Source organism: Saccostrea cucullata, unplaced genomic scaffold (genome assembly GCF_032062105.1).
Source record: "Saccostrea cucullata isolate Sc308-1 unplaced genomic scaffold, CSIRO_AGI_Scuc_v1 ctg564, whole genome shotgun sequence".
Lineage (NCBI taxonomy): Eukaryota > Metazoa > Mollusca > Bivalvia > Ostreida > Ostreidae > Saccostrea > Saccostrea cuccullata.
The window spans coordinates 92,246-114,937 of record NW_026928294.1 but is presented as its reverse complement, the minus strand read 5'-3'; the positions used below and the strand labels follow the sequence as shown (position 1 = coordinate 114,937).

Here is a 22,692-nt window from a genome sequence, read left to right as displayed (position 1 = left end):
CACATGAAGCAGAATTTGTCCATAATCTTATACGTGAAAAGAAGAAAACACTTACTGTGGCCTTGAACTCAACATTTAGATATATCGACGAGGCATTGTCAATTAACAATGGTTATTTTCATTCTTGTGTCGATACGATATAATCATTTAATATAACATTTTAAAGCACAACAACAATATGATATGTATGTATTTTTATTTTTAACACAAATTACTGAATTTTTTTGTTTATCTACTTATTGATTGCCTTTGTCTACACATGTACCTTTCATGCCTCTCTGGGGGCCCTTAATTGGAAATAAAATATTGTCTATTGTCTGTTGTCTATATATCCTGGTGAGCTTGAAATAAAAGATACCACAGAGTCTGACGCACCTGTTTCATATTTAGATATTTTAAAATTAACGTGAAAAAGACGTAAATGGTAATCTAACAACCGAGCTTTATGACAAAGGAGATGACTCTATCTTTTAAATCGTCAGCTTCACTTACTTATGCAGCAATATACCTTCATCACCTGCATACAGGGTTTACATTTTTCAGCTGATTCGATACGCAATTTTCGAGGTAAGTTATTGACATACAATTAAGGTTTCGTCAAAGGTCAACATGTCTAAAAAATTATTTTTACAATAGCTCCAAAACTATGTGTGGTATAAAGTCAAGACGTTTACAGTTTATAAATATATCATTGATTAATAGATAGAAAGTATCACTTGGTAACAAATATTTTAAAACAGATATTATTTGAGAAAAATGTATCAGAAAATGTGCATATTTAAAGAAAAATGCACCTGCTTAATTCAGGGTTGTAGAAATAATATATGTTTATCTTGAAGGGCAAGTTGGGCGTGAATGGTCTCTGAAAGGCTGTTGTTGAAAGCATGACATGTATAAAGACAAGACCCCTATAGAATCGGCCATTTGCAATGTACTTTCACTTTCAAGTCTTGACATTTGGACAAAATAAACAGGGAAAACAACTTTCCAGAGGCTATCCAAGTCCAACTTGCCCTTCATTGATAAACATATTTTGTTTCTGCAATGATTTTTCACTAAGAGCATGGAATAAACTAGGTGTATTTTTTTGAAAATATATGCATTTTTAAGAAGAATTTTTCTCAATTAATATTATTCCAAGTATTTTTTTTTTTATAAAGTGATACTTTCTTGTTAATCAATGAAAAAATTATAAACAAAAGTTTCAATATCAATAATAAATTTTTGGACATGTCAAATGAATATCATAAGATACAATGTCTTTGTCAGCAAAAACAATCAATAATTTAGTCAAATGTTGACCTGTGGTCTTCATACTAATTGTAAGGCCATTATATATACACTGAATTTTCGACGGATTTTTTTCGTTCATATCAAGGAACACACGGCGGGTGTGACCGGTCGGCAGGGCATGCTCACTCCTCCGTGGCTCCTGATCCCATCTCTGATGTTTTGGAGGTTTGCTCTGCTTCTATTTTTTATTGTTTAATGGACTTTTGAGCTTGAATACTGTGCGTTAATTATTTCCATATATTTCATTATTAGAATTATTGGGAAATGCCAGGTTGTTTCATCAAAAATCCGGAAATATCCGAACAAGGTTATTTGTCCTATGTACTCGGAATCACTTTAGAGTTTTCATTAAACCATAGCGAAATGAAATGCCAAAACTAAAATACAGTAAGTTTTCTTTTGACATCATCTAGTACTTTTATTTGACATTGTGGATGCTTTCAATTTGTGAAATTAAATCAAGGTTAGCTGTAAAATATGTCGAAATCACGACAATGCCAACGACTCTTACGTTTCATGATTTGACGTTACGTAACGTTAACAGAGTGAAGCCAAGGGGAACTATTTACCAGTGTTTACACTATTATGACTATACTAGTATACTACAATAGATGTGGCAAGAAGTTATACTAATTTTTTAAGTGACAATTTAAAGCCCAAAGGTACTCCCATATTGCCATAAAATGTATCCATGACAGCAACTATGACTGAGTATGAACATATATATAGACAATATGATGAATATCTATAATTTCTTGTCAATCTGGCAGTCAAATGGATTAAATTGCCAGGGGCTAGAGAGCTCAGTTAGTAGAGCACCTGACTGGAGATTCAGGGGTGTACACGTTCAAGTCCCAGTCAGTTGCTTGTTAAGTTTGGTGCTATATGTCACTTCCTGGAACTTATAGGTGAAAGACCTGCTAGAGAAGAGCACAGGATACTCATAGGTGTCTTTAGGGGCAAAGACCTTTCAGAGGAAGGAATGTGACAGTCAAAGGGCTCAATTGCCAGTGGCCAGTACATCTCAGTAAAGCAGTGACTCGGGAGATTTAAGGTCCTGGGTTTGAATCCCAGTCTGGTCCGTCACATTTTTCTCCTCTCCAGTTACATTGCATGATCTGTTTATTGTTTATTGTGTTTACATTAATTGTTACCTATGACCTATGTCAAATCAGAAATGTGTAGATAAACACAAATTGTAGGTGGGTAAAGTCAGTCAAGTCACAGGGGTCAGAAACTGGTACAAGATATAAACATGTTATAAACACTTGGCTAATGGCTATAGTTCCTGTGGATGATACATGTATTTATATGCACTACAGTACATGTTATTTAAATGTTAATGTCTTTTGTTAGCTTTCATCAGGGATTTTCCACTACCCCGAAGGGGAAAAGTTCCCAATTGCAAAACCTCTCCCTTTAAAATGAACTCTCTGTTCAATTTTTGAATGTCTCCCTGTCAATGTGTGACAAAATACAAACATGGTCAGGTTTGAAATTTGGGTGTGTGAGGGTGTGTGTGTTTGATTGATTATTATATATGTTACCTCTTTTAACTTTATCCCAGCCTGTGTTGAAATGCTTTTCAATAGTTCAAGTTAAAAATTATTTTCTGCAAACTGATATTTGTGTGTGTGTGTTTTCAAGTTTTGTGTATTTTCACTTTGAATTAAAAATTATTTTTAGCAAATTATTAGTGTTTTGTGTAAATTTCACTTGATTTAACTTGATTTGGTTTGTCAGGAATCCCAAGTTATGTTTAAATGTTTCTATACTTACTAGTCATTAAGGGTTAGATATACGACAGTTTTATATGATATACAATGTCATGTACAGTGGAAGCATAATTATTAATATTTGGGAATCATTGTGTACATGGAAAAGCAATATTTTATTGTTTCTGTACAGTTCATGGGCAGAAGAGCAATATATAATTTATTGGTCTTTTTCAATTGTACAGTGGACCCCCTGTAATTTCAAATTATCTAGATAACTCATAAGTCAAAATTTGAAGATAGTCAAAAAGAAACTTGTTTATTATCAAATATCTTGGTGGAAAATATTTTTAGCATAATCTGAGTTCATTTAAAGTAAAGTTGGAAATTTTAGATTCTTTGTTTATTTTTTTTTCAAAATATTTTTTGAAGTTAAGATATGATATTAAATATTACAAAGAAAATATCAAAATAACTGCCCCCTTTTCGCAATTTTCTAAGCGCCCGGGGCGGTTAATAGGGATTATACGGTAATTGTTATTAATGGTGATGTAAATTTTGATGTAAAGAAGGTGACACAGCATATATGCTGTGAAGGTTTTGTGGTAACATTTAACTGTATCAGTGTTCAACAAAGACTGTGACCTATGTGATGTAGAATGACTTTATATGATTTTTTTTCCAGGATAAAAACTAAGGATTAGGATATGTAGATAAACACCATGAGTGAGAGGCCTACGTTTAGACCGTACACAGACTACCAAGAAAGACAGCGGCATCTCCTCGCACACAAGGATGAATTCGGACCGAAGCTGTTTAAGCAGATGGTGGTGGGGTTTGTGTGTGCTGGACTGCTGGGGGTCGTTTTTCTGATCATGGGTGCAGTCTTTATGAGAGAGGCTCTTGAGTCAGAGTATTCGATATCAGTGATGCTCTGTGTGTTTGGAATGGGTAAGAAATATACTAGTAAGGTATCAAATGTGTATAATTTGTATTGTTTGTGAAGTGAAATCTCATGTCATGGATTTATGTACATAAAATATTTTCTTTATTTAAACATTGTTACAATTTTAAGTGTTAGTGCAGAAAGATTTATAAGAAAATTTGCAGTAGTCTGTTGCTGGATAAGTTGAGATTTACTTGTTATGTCAGCCAGCATAGCTCACATGTTATCTAAGCTTGGTTTTTACTGTTTTAGTCATATAAAGGACAAAAATTTCGTAAGAAGATTGCACACATTATCTTGGCTGTCATCTATATCTTGGAGTTATCATTCAGGTATTTTTTTCAGTGGCGGGCCTTATCATCATTGTGGGGACAGCCATTCTTGGTAAACTGTCAATTTCCAGGAAATGGCTGAAGGCTTCACCTGCTCCCAGAAACTCACAGTGCTTTCAAACTTGCTCAGGTAAAAAAAAAAGAAAACATTAAAAATCCTTTCAAAGAATTTCAATGAAATTTGAAAGAATCTATGATAAATAAAAAAAACCCCAAAAAATCTTGTGATAAAAAGTCTTAGAAATGTGTAGAAAACTTGAATTTCTTTTACATCCAGTTGTGTACACACCTTCGCAAGACCCTATAGGAATACAGGAGGCACCCCCTGCATATGATACGATCATGCTCGGCGAGTTAGTTCCGGGGACAGTGTTGGAGACGTCGCTGGCGGGAATGCTGCCTCCTAAGTACTGCGATGTAGCCTCACTTCCAAATTATGGGGAACCTGTCTAATTGATTTGGTCAAATGCCTTTTTTTCAGGTTTTACAAAATGATTTATATATTATTTTTATATGTGTATAGAGTTATTTTTTGTCATGCATATCAAATGTTCAATTTCAAATTTTTTGCCTTTGCAGGAAAAACTTAATAAATTCTATGCGAAATGCAAGTTTTATATTTAATATATATATTTCATGATTGTTTATATAGCATTGTATTGTATTAAGTAGCCAAGAGATATGTAGGTTGTTTCATGTTTTTGTGTTAAAGACACAATATGTATATAATTTATAAATTAGTACCGTATATCCCGTTATTTTCGCGATGGTCTATTTTTCGCTTTTTCTGCGACCATTTTTAATTCACAAAATATAAAACACGCAGAAATTATATCAACTTTAATGTGACATAAAAACATTACCATTTTAAGAAAAAAATCTTCAATCGTAAAAAATAACTTACGCAAAATAAAAAATGTACTAATATACCCCTTTTTCGCAAAATTTCCAACAAGTGAAAAAAAAACGGATATAAGGTATTTTTGTTAAAGTTTTATTGTACTACCTAGTACTTGGCATTTTGTTTTACACACATAGAGAGAAATGCCAATCATTCTGAATAAAGTTTTTATCCTTGTTTGTGACGTCACAATGTGAAAATGACGTGTACACTTGTGACTAAACAAACGGTCTGATATAAAATGTCTGATTTGGAAGATTGTTTATCAAAACAGATAATTTTACCTTTGAATAGATATGTGTTTTTAATTAAGCAATTTGCTATCAAAGTTTTGAATTAATATTTGAACAGATTATTAAATACCTAAGTACACTTTTATATTAGTAAACTGGTGTTTATTCGCCATGCTTATTTTTGGAAAGGATATTCTATCTAGTATTTGTATTAATTCTTAATAATAATCATTTGTGATTAATGTATGTATGCAGTGTAATTGTAACAAAGTTCAATCTATTTCAGCATGCATTTATTATACAGTTTTATTCATGTATTACACATACTCTATACTAGTAGTGTTGTAAAAATGAATTGCTTTTGATTTAGATTGTTAATTAAATTTCATTCCAGGAAATTAATAGTTTGTTTTCCCAGGTTTTAATAACTTGTTGTCTTTGTGAAGTTTGCTTTTGAGTCTGTGCACAGTTTTCTGTTGATTAATTTTATTTGTACAGGTGCTCTGTTCTCTGTAAACATGTTCCTTTTCTATAACACCAGAGATGAACAAAAACAGATCTTTATGAATTTTTTTAATCGTATTGTTATAGATATATTTTATATCTGTTTTCTAGTTCTATGAAGATTTTAAGTTTGTCCATGAAATTAGTGCTTAATTTACATAACATGTACTATATACTGAACCAAGACTGCAACTTTTTGATAATTTTTGGTTAATTAAGATTAAAAAAAAACAAACAAATAAAGGAAAAAAAACAAAAAACAAAACAAAATTCTGTTAGATGTTTCTGATTGATAGTCTTTGTTGTGATTCAGGCATTAATGATGACAAGGAGAGTTATCTCCCTTTGAGATTTTTAGAGCTACTTGTGAATTTACATTTTCTGATTTAAAATGTAAATACTCAGGTCTTGAAGAATTAAATCAGTTTAATTAAAATTAGCCCCATGTTTTATTATACCACAGCATTACAAATACTGTAAAATCACTTTTGATTTTGTTGAGTCAAATTTTCTGGTTTGAGGGGAAAAATTGATTTGTGGGGATTTCATGGATAAAGAAGACAGTGCTGTGTTGTTTTCATATGTTTGGAATTAAACAATTTGTGGAGGACATGAAAACAATGAAAATTTACACCTCCCCCATTAGTAAATATAAGTGATTTCTTAAAAAGAAATAAAAGAGGAGGCTAATTTTAAGTATACTGTAGTTCAGTGTTCTGAATTTCTTGTCTTTAATGTAAATGTATTTTAAAAATAATTTGCTGTGATATTTCATGTATATTTTGTTTATATACAGATACATATACCCGAGGGTATGTTTATATATTGAAAAACACAAAGTAAATATTGATCTGCTTAACTTATTTGTGTTTCATTGAAAGAAGAATAGCTTTTATATGAAACAGTCTCAGAAACAGAGGCAATTTGCTTATACATTTTGTGTTGATTTTAACTAGGCATATATGAAATTAGAGATAATTTTATCTTTTGAAGAATGGAGTGAGAATCAATATATGTAAGATTTTTAAAACTGAAATTCCACTTGCGATTCATTTTTTTTTAAAGCACTCCATAATTTTTGCAGATGCAAATCACATGGAGATTATGTGTAATTTAAGTCCTCTCTCCCCTACCTCTAGATGTTAAGATTGACACAGATTATAAAATGTTACAGTGTGACAATGCTAGGATCAAACCTGGTACTAACACTATGCACCGCGCTACCGAGACTGATATTTAAAGGCCATTCAGATAACTTTAAAGTGCACACTTCGTCATACTGTATATGACTTTTACATTTTAACAAGTCAGCATTCATAGGTAGGCAAACAATAGTTATGGGCATTTAAAGCAGTGGATTTTAAGTCCATATCCTCCTAACTCTTCCTTATAAGTAATGGAACCAAGGCTTATGATGATTACTAACCTTTTATTACCTTTTTAACAATTTTTCATACTCTGTGTGCTTTTAAGGGATGAGAGTGTCCCACTTAGGGCATCTATCTACTTTATTACGACAGCTATAGAGACTTAAATGTATGATTTTCTGATCATATTTTCTTATATTGTGACCCAAAAATCCCTCAACCCCCACCCATTCCCCAGTTAAGCTGCAGAATTTCCCTATAGCCCTGATAAATAAAACTATATACATATATAGTCATAAAGTGTTGTCATTTTAATCATGACGTATAAAAAAAAGGAAGAATGTATTGATAAAGAAAATTGCTCCCAATGTCCCCAATTTTCAAAGTGGACATTTCTAGATAAAATTCCCATTACAGATAAACAACACTGTAAATTCTGAGACATTTATTTTATTTGTATACATCTTTGATGAGCTGTATGTTTGGTACAGCTTTGTATTAAGACAGTAACAATAACATAACACAAAATAACAAACTCCAAATGCTCCTGATAGCTTCACAGCATTCTCCCAGGTGCTGAATATTGGGATATTACAATTTTGGCATTTATCTCCCTTATCTTTAAAACTACCAGAATTATATCCCCTTAACATAATAAAATACTATCAGGCACTTAAATAATGACAGCATAGTAACTATGAATGTAGGAAGTAAGTTAAAAATCTATATAAATAGGAATATCTGTCTAATGTCATGTCCAAAGAGGATCTGAATTGTAGTCTTGCAATAGCACAGAAAAGGTAACATTTCAATACATGTATAAATAGAAAATATTGATAAAAACAATATTTAAGTTTTTTTTATTTAGTAAACAACAAAGGTAACGAAATAAAAACCAATAATTCAGTTCAGACTTGTCTATTTAGTTCTTGTATGAAATGATTATATTCTTCATATAAAACCTATTTTGTTGTGTGACAAAAGCTGGTGTCTTTGAAGTCATTTTTCGACATAATTCCCTTAAAATATTTATTGCTGATGATCTCTTAAAAACTGACCAGTGGTGCTCAACTTATAATGTTCAGCTTAAGTAGCTCATAAAAACCATGTTCCCTGAATTATGTTGAATATGCAGTAACTGTTACACTAACTGAAAATGTTTCAAAAGAATTGGTGTACGAAAATAAGGCTAGAATGACCGTTATAGCGACTACACACTCTAATTTCCTTATAGCTAAATTACCACCACTATTCTCAATAAGAACTGAATATAACCATTGTGCATTCCAAGATCATAACTAACATTATTATGCCAAAGATTATGTCACAACCATACAATCAAACAGTGTCAGAACTTATTGCAAAATGGCTGAACATTGAGAGATCACAAAATACAGAAAGATAATATTTTATAGGATTAAATGAAACTTAACCCTTTTATAAGTCCTTTTGAAAATCATTTTTTAGAAAAAAATAACATGACAGGAATAAACAGATCTTAGATGGTGCCATTTACTGCAATAGCATTATTTCCCAGAGTAAATATGCCTTAGACATTCAGTGAAATGCCGGTAGATGTGTAACAATTAACTGTACATAGATAATACTGCATAGTTTATTATTTGTCTCCCATATGAAAGTATACATATGATTAAACCTGACACTACATGCTGAAAGAAATACTTGAAGGACAAAATTTGTCATTCAAAATGCATTTAAAAAATAACCAAACTGCAGAAAAGACCTAAATTTCTATGGAACATGAAACAAAGTCATACTTATGTGGCAAATTAAGGCATGTACATTGACACTAATATTCAAAGATCTTTAGCACAGTATAAACACTTAATATACAAGAAGTTATCACAGGCACAATAAATACATTTCCTCATTGACATAACTGACTAGGTTTACAACTTAAAATAGAACATTTTAAATTAAGACATGATGCAATGGTTCAAAGCACTCGCAGAAGCACGGGGATGTTTAGCTCTGTACAATATAAACAGCTTCCTGACTTTGAAATTATTTGTTTTTAAACTTCTCCTTATGAATGACATCACATAAGTATTAAGTCTGTTTCCCTAAGGAAAATACATGATGAAATTCACACCTCCTCCAATGAAGCTTTGTGATTGGCTATTTTAAACAAGCCTCACCATGTCCAGCCAATGAAATTAAAGAAGACATTCTGGTAGTGATGAGATGATGTTTGAAATGAAATTCCAGATGACTTATAATGAGAGCATAATATATAGTTTTTGAAGAGCCCCATATCTTTTTATAACTTGTTAATAAATAAGATGTTCGAAATGAAATCCTTGTTTTCTTTCCTGTCCACTTTGTTCAATAAACCGTGACAGATTCACTCGTCGATTTCTAGCTCCTCCTCCAACATTGCGTCTAATTCCTCTGTCAGGCCTTGTAACATATTGTCTATATCATTCAACACATCTTCATCCTTCTTCTTACCACTGAAAAACAAATCAGTTTAATTTCAAAACTGTACCTTATAAAGTTATTCTATAGCATTTTCCTTAAAAATACTATGAAGAATTTCACTTCTGAGACTGAGTAACAGATACATGTCTCAATTTTCTAGTTTAAATATGAAATCTGATTAGGTGTTTGCTGAAACTAGTTACCAAATGAAAACCCAACGGACTTCAGAAACTTAAGGTAAAAAATTCAACATCAGTTTTCTGATGAAATCAAACTTACATTTTTGGTTTGGTTGGCACTGGTGGTGAGGCATTAGGCTTCATAGCCACTGAGGGTCTTGGTCCTGAAATACATATAGTGGTACATTATCACCTATTTACCGTAGTTATTTATAGAATTTTTCCTATTTCTGTCCCCCTGCCAAAATGAACCTTACATTACTACCTAATGTCTGAATTCTAGAGCCAGGTAAGCAGTGATTAGTTACACATACTCGGAGTACATTAGTTGAATCTACCATTATACCATATATACAGGTACTCGCCCCTAAATCAGCTGTATTTTAATTTTCAGATTAGTTTGGAATTGTCATTGTCCTGATTATCAGTAAGATTTTTGTTGCCAGAATCTGTTCCAATTTTCAGTTTAATATTCTGGGGATTTTTTTGTGTTTCAAAGAATGCTTAGGGGTATGTCATCAATATTTGATTTTTTAACAACAATTAAAACAGATATATGATTATTAAAATCTGTGAGCACTTGAGTTTTATAAATATAGATCTTCCGTTCCTTTAATAGCAAAAATATACAATCTATCTGAGATCTTACACTTTAGGTCTATGATTACATGTATCAAATGATTTCAAGACTGTCATTACTCATTAAGCTATATTAGATCTTTAACCAAAATCCCCCCTTCCCTGACCAAGTCACTAGAATGAATTTAAACCTATATTTGTTGATATTCTATTCTGTTGCTTCCTGTTACACATTTATTTAATGCTTCCAGCCTTCCACCCAAAATGCCAAAATGTTGAGGCTTGAGCCATGTACCATGTTTAGGCAATTTTTTTCAACAACTAAGTTCCTGAATTAAAAAGCATTTGTACAGAAAATTGTGAGAATCTGGCAAAAGCACCAAGTACCAAAGGAAGCAACGAGAGAGATATTAAGCAGATTCGTGGATATCTGTCCAATCTACGACTGCCAAAGCATTAATTCTGAGAGATTAGATAACGTGATGTGTACTCATCAGCCTTGAATTTAAATTCTTCTATCTCTAGAATATCTGCAAAAACATCATGCTGCAACCATAAAATACAGCTTTTACGAGGAAAGGGATTAGAAATTGATAGATAGAAATCTATATATAAAATTGCGTCACACAGACCTTATCTGTGTGTAAAAAGATTATCAATGAATGCAGAATTTTTACAGTATGCCACTTGTTTATATTAATGATTTCAAAATTGGCTAATAAAACTACATGCTAATATATTTTAGTGCAGAACATTGTGAATCATGAGTTATGGTTCCTTATTGTACAACAGGAGTTATGGTTCCTTATTGTAAGAGTTATGGTTCCTTACCTTTGTTTGGTGTCTTGAGGTGAGCTGGGATGCTCGGTTTCTGTGGAACACTGGGTAAGACTCGTTGATGGTCGGGGAATCCCTGTCCGTTACCCTGAGCTGGACTCTCGTTGATTGGCACTATGGAGGGCTTGGCTGGAGGTGCACGTTGTTTTATTGTTCCTACATTCTCATTGGCGAAAGGCAAGGTGTTCGAGTCTACACTGGAGGCTGACACTACAGAATCGGAACTCGATGTCGAGTCTTTTCTTTTGAGTTCATGAGAAACATGTTGAACTCTGGGAGAGGTTTGAACTTGGTCTTTTGATTGGGCAGTGGTAGTCACATGATTAAGAACAGGGGGATTCTTGGTAAAGTTTGGCACCATGGAGACTACGGGAGGTGATGGGTTCTCTTTGACTGTTTGTAGAACAGGAGCTTTATAAGTGAATGAGTTTGGTTTATCATTAGGTGTGGGGGTGGGGGGCTGCCCTAATTTTCCCATTCCCCTTAATTCACCTGGTGTTTTATCATCCTTGCTGGGGATTCCATAGTTATGAATTTTTGGAGTGATAATGTCCATGGCTATTGGAGGAGGGGGAGGTGGAAAGTCTTCTCCATCAGAACTGTTCACATCCTCTGAACTCTTCTCCACTCGTTTACTGCCAAATTTGACTGAGAGACTTTGAACACAAGAAGCAAAAGCAAGTTGTTTCTGACCATCTTCTATGGACCCCCTTCTGGGAGTTTGTTGAGAAGAATTCCCAGTAGGCATCGCTGGAGTCTTCTGAGCGTTTTGATCATTATTCTGTAAGGCAGACTTGGGAATACTTCCAGCATACCTGGATGAGTTTGTATCTTGCCTGTTGGAGATTGAATTAGTGCGTTTGGGAGGTGGAGGAGGGGGAACTTTCCGACTAGTTGGTGAATTCTGTGGCTGTTGTGAACCATTCTGATTTGAGACTGAGACAAAAACCGGTGCTGTTGTGCTGGCAGGGAACGGATGGGACATCGGAGAATGTGTGGGAGACTTTGGAGATTTAGGAGAGTTCTGCATTCTCGGTTGATCATAGATGTGATCAGATTGTCCCGTCTTCTTCAGCATCGCTGCATTGAGAAGGAAGGCTTTTCCAGGACTCATCCCCATTTCGTGATTTTTCTGTGCCTCGTATTTCTCAATGTCTATAATCTCTGGCGATGTCTCTTTGCTGCTTCGCTTTGTTTTGGCAATGATCTTGGCTACTGGCTTTGGTTTGATCACAGCTTTTGGCACCGAGGGGGCAACAATGGGAGCAGGCTGCTGTTCCATCTCCTCTTCAGCTGTGGGGGTGCTGTCTCGATCCTCCCTTACAGAAGTCGGTCCCTGAAACGATGAAATCCTAGCACCAGGCATGTCCTTCGGAGATTCTGATTGAGATCCGTGTCTTTTAACCTGAATGGCCACGACGTCCGGCTGATAGCTGGTGTTTGGACTGTGAGACACAAACTCCAGACTATTGTCACTATGCTGTGAGAATCGGTCACTCTTTTGTGAGAGACGGTCACTGTTTAAATTGTCCCCAGAGAAAGATTTCTTTGTTTTAAATGGTGAGGATGGAATCTCGTGGATGTAATCCTCCCCTGACCATCTGGTGTGGCCCAGGGGTGGGGGTGGGTCTATTATTTCACTGTGTCCACTCCTGTCCATTGAAGAAAGTCGTTTACTGTTGGCATTGATTCTTTTCAGACGCTCTATAGCCAAAGTTATTTTCTTTTGGTGACCTAAAGAAAAACAAAAAGTTCAGTAAAAGAAAACACAATGAAGAGGTTACACATGTACTGATATATTGCTAAGCTCTAATGTAAAAGTTGTTTAAATTATACTGCATTTGTAAATTTACTAGATTATGAATGGTCTACTGACCTAATTTCTGTAAATTAACTAGACTATGAATGGTCTACTGACCTAGTTTCTGGATGCCTATTTCCTCCAGGTCCTCCCAGGTTATGTCCGTGACCTTGTCAAGGTCAGTGTAGCCCTGCTGTGACAGGGTGTTGTAATACTGTTCTAATCCTAGCATGTGGAGCCACTCCATCATATCGACCTAAAATCAAAAGGTCAAGGTCAGCAAGTCTTGTGTATCAATAGAAATAGAGGATCAAGACTAATCAAGTGAAAAATCTAGTTTAGATTTTATTTTAATATTTAAGTCTATTTCTAAATTTCTCCTCTGTGAGTGTTCATAAAATTTTAATATTATTATCTATCCTCTAAAAATAGAAGCAAAACTCATGACTGGCTTTTCTAACAGTACAAAGCTCATTTAATCATGGATCATATAGATGCAAATTCACTTGAAATTGACATTTTTTATGTTTTTTCACAAGACTACAGCACATCTGAATGAACAAATCTAATAAGATTTTTTGAAAAAACAAATTCAGGTTTATACCAACAAGACATTTTGATATAGCCTTCTCTAAGATACACACTCCCTCCTTTGAACTTAGATGAAGGTTCAATGCTGGCAGAACACCCTAGTTAATTACAGTTATCAATGAGTTCTACTTTACCAGCTGTATTCAAGGTTCTATGAATAATGATATAAATCATGTAAATTACGGGTTTGAAATCCGGGATCCCATCATGAATATTCAGCCGAGCTATTTCTGCCTTCAGTCGTTTCCTGTGTCCGGGCTTGGTAATCCCTATAGCAGATAAATCCTGTAATGGAAAAAATCACAATAAGCTGATATGAAACATGGGGGTGGGGTGTTAAAATTCATTTTGCCCCATCTTTGTAATTTACCCAATAATGATTTTTTTCTTTTGTTCAAAAAGTAATCACTATGGTTTTTTTCAAAATGAGAACAGGGCACAGGCACTTATTTATTTCAATTTTAACCTATAGTTATAAAATTATTATACTATGGCTTAAAATTTATTTCCGAAACAAGTGCTTGGAACAGGGGGTGGGATTGGGGTGAGTTCTGATAAGGAAGTGTGACAAAAAGTGTAGTTACAATCTGGTTATAATTCAGAAAATAATCACTCTACTAATATTGTGGAATTTTTTTTATGTGTTTAGCCTATGTAATGAAAAACAAATATTGTTAATTACTTTTAACAAGATAAACCACAACTACAACCTGAAACATTAAGAGAAAGAAATGCATTTTAGCCTGACCTAGCTACAGTGTTGTAATTTGTGTTCTTAGCACTCAAATGAGATGGAAGAAAAAAGCACCACTCAACATGGGGTAATAAAAACACAAAACAGACTCATTTGTAACATCACAATACAAGACAGAAGATATGGTACACCTGTAGTTACAGAAACACACACTAATTACTCTACTTCATCACACCTTGTAGGTGCAATGACGCGATTGTCGAAATATAGAGACATAAACAAAGATGTAAGTTTTAGCCGCTCATAAACGCCTTTTCTAATACAAATTATGTTTTAGCAATTTTTATATTAATTTCAAATCACTGGTACTCTGATTTTTCTTTCTGGCTTTGGGATCAACATAAACTGGCATCATTAACAAACTGCTTGAAATATATGCTAGTAAGAGAAGAAGAGGAATTGTTAGGCTAAACATAGAAATATAGCTTTAAGATAATCTTCACCACTCAATGGCAGGAAAGGACTCCATAGCAGATTAATTTTGTCACACGTAGGTGAAAATTGAATTAGGCATGCCATCCAGGAGTAATTCAAACGAATAATGAATCTCCACCAGATTTAAATAAGGATATAAAACAATAGTTGAAAGAAATTAAAGACCACACACTGCTGCCCTTATGTGGGAGTTGATCACTGATTTCATCATTCAAAGTTTTTCATGTTCTGTTCAATGAAATCCTAAACAATTTAAACCCAAAACTTGAATTTACTCTGCTTCTCAATTTATACAAGACTGCAACATTTATTGAAGTCTATCATAATGTCTAATACTTATAAACTCTTCATTCAATATGTATTTATAAACTCTTCATTCAGTGTGTGTGAAGATAACTTAGCCTGACACCGGAGAACTGATAAGATTCCACCAATTTACATACAAATATCTGACAAAGATGAGAGTTACAGAGATGACCGTTCAAACTGACAGTTCTCAAGACTGACCAAATTCCACAACTAAACCAATTTACTTAAACAATCTCTGAAGGTCACTCTGACAAAACACCAGTTATCTTGTTTCTGCTTCTGTTTTACCAGAATGAAATCATTATTTCAACTTCAATGTCACACAAGACCAAGCAAGAAAACTTCAATAATAAGTGTAAAATTCTTGCAATCAGAGTAATTAACTTCAGAGTAGAAATTCTTGGAATCACTCTCTAGTTTATTAGGTATGCCATGCCACGGATATCAACGATAGTTGAGACATTGGATAATTTGCATAAGGGGAAATATTATTTTTTACACAATTTTGGACTCTTTTGCTGGTGAATAAGGTTTGTTATTCAATATAGATATCAATTAAATATGGCTTGGTTTATTATAATCATACCTGAGGTGTCATGTGGGAGATGGTAGGCATGTCATATCCTGCCTGGACAAATAAGATACAATATTCCTCAAAGCGGAGGTCCCTCAGCCAGACTCTCATCACCTCATGGTCCTGAAAGACAGAGATGTACTCATAATACAGGACAGATAAAAACTAGGACCATTCAATTAACTTAAAGTATCTAAAATATATTCCACATATTTCTGAAAAAAATTTGAATTTTTCTATTTCTTTAATTAAAATATTGTTAAAATTTGATCATGTCAACTTCTGAATAATCAAGCACAAAATATTTATTCAATTGAAAATTGGCTATACAAGACACTCAATCAATATCGCATATACCATACTCATATATGAGATAAGTATACATACAGGCATGCCTGCCCTGAACAGTTCGGCGACGTTGATGGTGCTCATTTGTCCCGATTCCTCCAGTCGGTCGAGACTGCCCACGCTGGAACTGGACGTGCTGTGATAACTCTGTCGCGACGACACCCCAGACTCGTAACTCTGACTGGACAGTCGATTGTTGTTGTTTATCTGGACATTGGCAAAGTTATGCGGTGGCTGAAAAAAAAAAAACATAGATATAGATCATTAACCTAAATCACCTAAATCAACTTCAACTAGATATTTAGAAACTCAAAGGAAGATCAAAAACAAACCAGATATTAACTGGTAGCTGCATTATTTCATGTTTTTGCTTTATTATAAATCAAATCATATCTGGAGATTTGTAATTTGGATGCCTACCAACTTCTGTCTAATGTTTCATTGTACAGACACAGAAAAATATAAGATTAAAAATAAAAATCTCCAAAGATTCTACCATGTTCTAATAATGTTCAGTCAATTGCTGTAAATGTAATCAAAATAGAATCAAAGCCATAAAAATCAGCAAGATCAGCCAACATTCTATCTTAGCAAGTGAATTTGTGCATATCCCAAAAGTGTGGTAAAAAGTATGGTAGTGAAGGTACTGGATTTTATGTATTCACGATCTGATAACAACTAGGGGATAGCAAGATAATGTTTTCAAGAAAATGATTCAGTATGGGATATAAACAAAACCAATACTAAAAGAAGATGGTCATTACTATAACAAGATACTCAAGGAATTTCCAAAAAAATCTCATTCTTTTACCTTTACTTATATGCTAATTTTCATGTGCATTATATCACCTGGAAAAAGCTTAACAAGGCTTGATTTTTGTAATGTAACAATTTGTTAGGCAAAGAAAATGAATATTATTGTGCAAATTACTGATTCTGTTACTTAGATTAAGAATTTCAATGATCGATTTATGTGACCAAGACTATATCTTTTGAATATTTCCACATGTACTGACAAAGTTTTGATATCAATTTGAGGTTATTTTGTAAAGTAACATCTTTTATCGGTGATCAATGTTTTTTTTTTTGGTCTTCTCTCTCACACCATCTTTCTGGAATTCAGGAATTAGATATATCAGTATTTACCAGACACAACTCATTTACATACACAAAACCAGAAACTCATTATTACCCAAACTGTTTCCATGCCAGCTTGTCATGTTTTCTATCTGTCGTTAGCGAAGGTCCTTACTTTGTCTCTCTCTCCAAACAATTAACAAGCTAATCATCTTTTCTTAAACTAAACAATGATGCTTCCTTTTGGGTGAAAAATTATTCGATAGTCTTTTTTTAAAAATGAAATTGTTGACAAAAGAGTTTTTTTTCACATAGAATTCACATTTAAAATCAAACAAATTTGAATCTGATCAGTCAGCAGAAATGCTCTATTTGCCTGGTGCCTGGGGAAAGTCTCGATATAGAATTACTTGAGGAATCTTAAGTTCTCTTCCATTTCCAGGATAAAACTACTTTCTATCTGAATTAAGCTAAAACCTCACTTTATAGATACAGGAGAAATTGCTTTTAGTGGTGACATAAAAAATAAAAAAAATCTATATCAAGAGAAAACTCATTTAAAGGAAAATGGAAACTTTTCTGCACTAGGGAGATGAATTTTAGAGAACTCTTCAGCAGCAAGGTGATTTAGGAATACAGATTGCAGGAGGAAAAGATTAGTTCTTCCTGCATTGTTCTGTCATGACAAACACATGTGCCAACTATGCAGTTACCAAAAAGCTGATCGTTGATCATTTCTGAACTGAACAAACAGTTCCATACAGAATTATCTAAACAATTACTCAGAATGACAAACTATAACTTCACCACTGTCCCAAAGGCTGCCCATTTCTCTTTGCTGATAGCATAATTGATTTTTTCCCTCACTCTCCAAGCTTATGATATCATTTGTCAGAAAAATATGATAATTGTGTAGAAATTAAGTTCTTTTTTTTTCTTGTCAGAGATTTTCCAGGTGCAAATGTCCCAGCATACCTTCAGGACTTCCTGTGTTATAATGCCCAAGCATGATAAATTTTGACTATTGATTATTTTCCATCATTTTACTTTTATATCAGATTTTTCATTGTAATCAGACTTTGTCAATTAGCGACTAACGTTAATGATCCAAGGTTGACAGAGTACTTCATCAATGTTTATATTCGGAGGGATTGACACATAAAAGGGGGAACTCTTAGGTCTTTATTGCCAGATTCTGATGTTGACTTTGGTTTTCACTGCTCTGAAACCCAAGCATCCTTGAGAAATAACCTTGATTCCATTCCCACTTAGTTAGACAAAGTATTGGGAAATCAATTAATGAGTTCAATATGATCAATTGTTCCAATTTTAATCAAGAGCTCTGGTTAAATGAATAATTAAATTCAAATGGAGACTCTTTGAGGTGATGGGTCACAGGCTGCATTTCATTTCCGGAATTTTTGGTAATTATCTACTTTTCATTTCCGACATTTTTCATTTTTCATTTCCGACATTTTTTTGTTTTCATTTCCGACAATTTTCAAAAACATATGTACTACTTTTAGTAACAGATCTTATGACTTTACTTATGATAAATTTAAAGAAAAAATCATAAATAAATCATTGAAATACAATAGCTGAGTTTTGTAAATCTATCAATGACTTGTACATAAGTGTGGTGCTGTCACTGACATTTAATTTAATGCATATTAGATGTGGTGAAAAAGTTTATGCTCATTGAACTCTTTTACCTAGACTTATTGCTCAAGAATGCTTAAATGTGTTGATGTTTTTTTTTTTTTATTTATTTAATTTTTCATCAATATTTTGTAATAAATACTTTTAAAATTCCATTTCACTTAGAAAACATTGAATTACCGCACAGGTACAGTTATGAACCTTGAAACTTAATGACATAATTACACACACTGGAAATTTTAATTGAATTTAAAAAAAACTTTCCAGATATTTTCTGTAATACATATCTAACTTACCAGAACCCTGTATCTGGACATCTTTTACAGTGTTTAATGTTAAGTGAGTTGTTGTTGTTTACGTACCTTAACGTTAGCGTTGGCGTGGTCTAAATGTCCTGTACTATATCCCCGTCCACTGTCGCTGCTGGCCGCGCTGTTACGATTACTGTTAGTCGGGCTTCCTTTTCCATGTCCTGCATTTCTTATGTCACTGGCAAAGGCAGGAAGCGATGACCACTCACCCACTTGTTCACCATTATGGTTCACAATCCGGCCATTCAAGTTCTGAAACGTGCAAAAACAAAACGTCATGGAAATAGCCACAGAGTCTCGATTCCTTAAAATATACTGTCGATTATCACAAAGTCAATGCATGCATTGGGAACATTCCAAGAAATTCACTTTACAGGATTCAATCAAAATACATGCTGCCTGTCCTATAAATGTTGAATTTTTTATATCATTTCATCACATCTTTTCCCATCCACTTGCATGAGATGTCAGTTAAATTTTCACAGAAATGACAAGGGAAAATCAAAAAGTTATTATCTTGTCAAAAGCAGTCCCAATACTGTTTTGTTATCACTTCCACAAAATGTAGAATAAAGCTAAGTATTTATGATCTCTATAATGTCTTCAGAACCCAATGCCTCTAGGTCCTGTGTAACAGTTTAAAACATAATTGCATCCTACTAGAATGCTGATTGACCAATCAATAGCCTGGAAAGCCAGGAGAAACCCTCTCTGGTTCTTTTATGCAGTCTCAGATGTTTCATTTTTATCAATAAAGCTCTTAATACGCGGCATGGCTCATAAATACACATATCAGAATTCTATATCACTGAGTATTGATGGATGAAATGACCATAAACAATGAATTAAACCACAAATTACCACCACTTGAGCCGACAAATGGATACAGACTCATTCTGGATCAGGTTGATACATGTTTACCTGGCCCCAAAAGAGACTTGGGAAGGGTGACTAAGACATATAAATTTCAAGTGCTTCACAAACTGGCCAATTGATTACTTCCTACCCCCAAATCCTTATATTGTAAGAATAATAGGTGGAAAAAAAAATCATTTTTTTTCAAAAATAGATATCAGACTTTTGAAGTAACACAAAAGTGGAGAGGACAATTGCTAGACTGTGGAAAGAATAGCCCACCTTACTGAAAATAAGAATCATCAGTAAAGGCCCCCACCCTTTCCCCTCAGTTTTTCACCCTTAGCTGGCACCTCATTGACCTTGAATACAACATAAGCAATAAAGTGGAGATTGTTTTTCTAACCGACAAATCTCCAAAGTGAAAAAAATCAATCCTTATTTATTTGTCATATCATCAAAGTCTGAAAGTATCATCTCTTACAATGCATTACACTGTAATTGCACTTTCCTGTGTTAGGTTCATCTTTCTATCTCTGACAATGATCCAAATTTTAATGTTCTTAAAAATGCTCACATTTTTAATATTAAAAATTTACAAGGCTCAGAAAAGAGACATAAAGATGTCTGTAGAACCGGCCCCTGATGAAACGGCTTGGTGTAAAATGCGGAGGATGGAGTCTCCACAATGACTCCAAAATGGAGGGTCAGAGAGTGCAAGGGGTGGAGCCTCTTGTGTCAATTTTAATACATTTGCCCGTTTTATCTTTCAATCATTTTAGAAACTGAATACAACTGGGTTGCTTGTAGAGCTCTCCATCAGTGATAAAAAGTGCCTGTCAGAATTAATTACTGGGTCTAGATACCGGTATGTCCTAAACATTTTATTGCAGATAATTATGTCATGCATAACACACCGCAGATCACTTTGTCTGCAAATAATCAACAATTAAAAAATATATTTCAAATTGCTGTAAAAGCTGCAAAAGCTTCTGTATGTGTAAACCACAAAAAGAAGATACAATTAAATGACAACTGAAAATGAAATTTAGCAAAAAAAAAAATAACATGACTTTCAGTTATATCAACAACAAATGAGGGGACAAATTTGCTTCTGTACACTAATATATATTTTTTTTATCTTTCCCTAGAAGTTTAGGTAATCTAGCCCTTAGCAATTTTAACATTTTTCCCTTCAGATATTTGATACCTATACTAATAAAATCTGTCAAGACCTCATGGGTTACTGCGAGATAGCAGTGTGAATCAGACAGTTTTCATTGCAGCATAACAAAATTTAAATCAAAAGCACAGGCTGCATGCCCCTCAATTATTTCTCATATCTATAGGTCATTTCAATTCTCATTTTGTTGTTTCTTTATCATGTTGCTTGTTTCTCATTCCTTTTAGAGCAATAAAATAGAATAAAATAAAAACAGTTAATGGCCAGAGTTCTCTAATAAAACAATAAGTTCATTTACTGAATCTATTAACTAATTATTTTTAATTTTTCTAAAATGTTTTTGTGTGCAGTAGATAATTGGGATAATATTTCTGAGTGAATAATGACATCACGGCACATTTCCAACATCGGACAGTGTCTTCGACAGCAATCAGATATTTCAGATGGTAATAGGTGTTTTGTAATGAGGCCGATATTCATCGACACCTTTATTTACATATCAGTCTATTAATATATATCTGTATGTAATATCACCAGAAGATAATAATTTTGATGCTATTCTGTTTCAGTCAGTCTCTATTATCTTTAAAAATTAGATAATCAGCAAAGCTGTTCCCCTCGTTGAAATGTGGTGTTCTTTTTTTTTTTTTTTTACTGTTTCCTGTTTCTTTGTTTCTCATTTAGTATTTTATGGACTTTATAAACAAATGTCATCAGATACTGTCAAATGCTCATCACAAAATAAGGTTGGGAGATATAACTGAGTTTCATTCACTCAACTTCAATGGAATTATTATTTTTTTAATTGTTTGGGTAATGTAACACTCCAACACATTCTCACAGAGTATCAGAAAATGAGATGACAGATCTAATAAGCACGTGCTAAATTTACGACAAGCACTATGCTCCACCTCTTGCATCATCTAACACAAGAGGCTCCACCCCTTGCACTCTTTGACCCTCCATTTTGGAGTTTTGTGGAGACTCCATCCTCCGCATTTTACACCAAGCCCTGATGAAACGTCTCGAGATTAGAGCACAAAAATCCTCCTGCACCTGTTCCCAGGAGATAAGCCGAACATTTGGGGAGGCATGACACACTGTTAACTAGCCGAAAACACAGCAATACAGGCAGGGGATGCACCGAGAGATCACCTAATCACATTCCTCCCCGCTATTTTTAGGTTCTCCCCATGAGCCATTAAAAAATATTGTGACATCAAAGTATGGAGCATTAGTAGAAGAAAGTTTGCCTGATTTTACCAGACTGATAAGGCAAAAATCAGGCATCGCTGACGGCATGCGAGAGACGTATAATCAAAGTAAAATTAACATGTACAGCTGTTGGGGTCTTTTTTAATGCATTCAGATTTGCAGATTTATATATGAATTTGTCCGACTTTGATTTCAGATTTTAATAAATTTTTCCATCTATGATTCATCAAAGAAGAACTAAAATTAAATTTG

At 33.8% G+C, this 22,692-nt stretch overlaps 2 protein-coding genes across 6 annotated transcripts in view; one reads left to right on the top strand and one right to left on the bottom strand.

Moving 5' to 3' along the window:
- The first annotated feature begins 1,662 nt into the window (after positions 1-1,662).
- Positions 1,663-5,275, top strand: LOC134277077 (uncharacterized). The gene is made up of 4 exons (XM_062759349.1): positions 1,663-1,680; positions 3,694-3,959; positions 4,300-4,416; positions 4,564-5,275. The coding sequence occupies exons 2-4, from the start codon at positions 3,731-3,733 to the stop codon at positions 4,737-4,739; spliced, it is 522 nt and encodes a 173-aa protein (XP_062615333.1). The 5' UTR covers positions 1,663-1,680; positions 3,694-3,730; the 3' UTR covers positions 4,740-5,275.
- A 2,450-nt stretch (positions 5,276-7,725) lies between these two features.
- Positions 7,726-22,692, bottom strand: part of LOC134277088 (caskin-2-like) — a 60,310-nt gene continuing 45,343 nt past the window's right edge. For all 5 annotated transcript variants that reach the window (XM_062759361.1, XM_062759362.1, XM_062759363.1 and 2 more), the window contains 8 exons: positions 19,239-19,439; positions 16,180-16,374; positions 15,805-15,915; positions 13,904-14,005; positions 13,247-13,385; positions 11,323-13,062; positions 10,013-10,076; positions 7,726-9,765 (listed from right to left, as the gene is read on the bottom strand). In XM_062759361.1, coding sequence (XP_062615345.1) covers positions 9,657-9,765; positions 10,013-10,076; positions 11,323-13,062; positions 13,247-13,385; positions 13,904-14,005; positions 15,805-15,915; positions 16,180-16,374; positions 19,239-19,439 — 2,661 coding nt within the window. In that variant the 3' untranslated portion in view covers positions 7,726-9,656. The remainder of the gene's footprint in view (positions 9,766-10,012; positions 10,077-11,322; positions 13,063-13,246; positions 13,386-13,903; positions 14,006-15,804; positions 15,916-16,179; positions 16,375-19,238; positions 19,440-22,692) is intronic.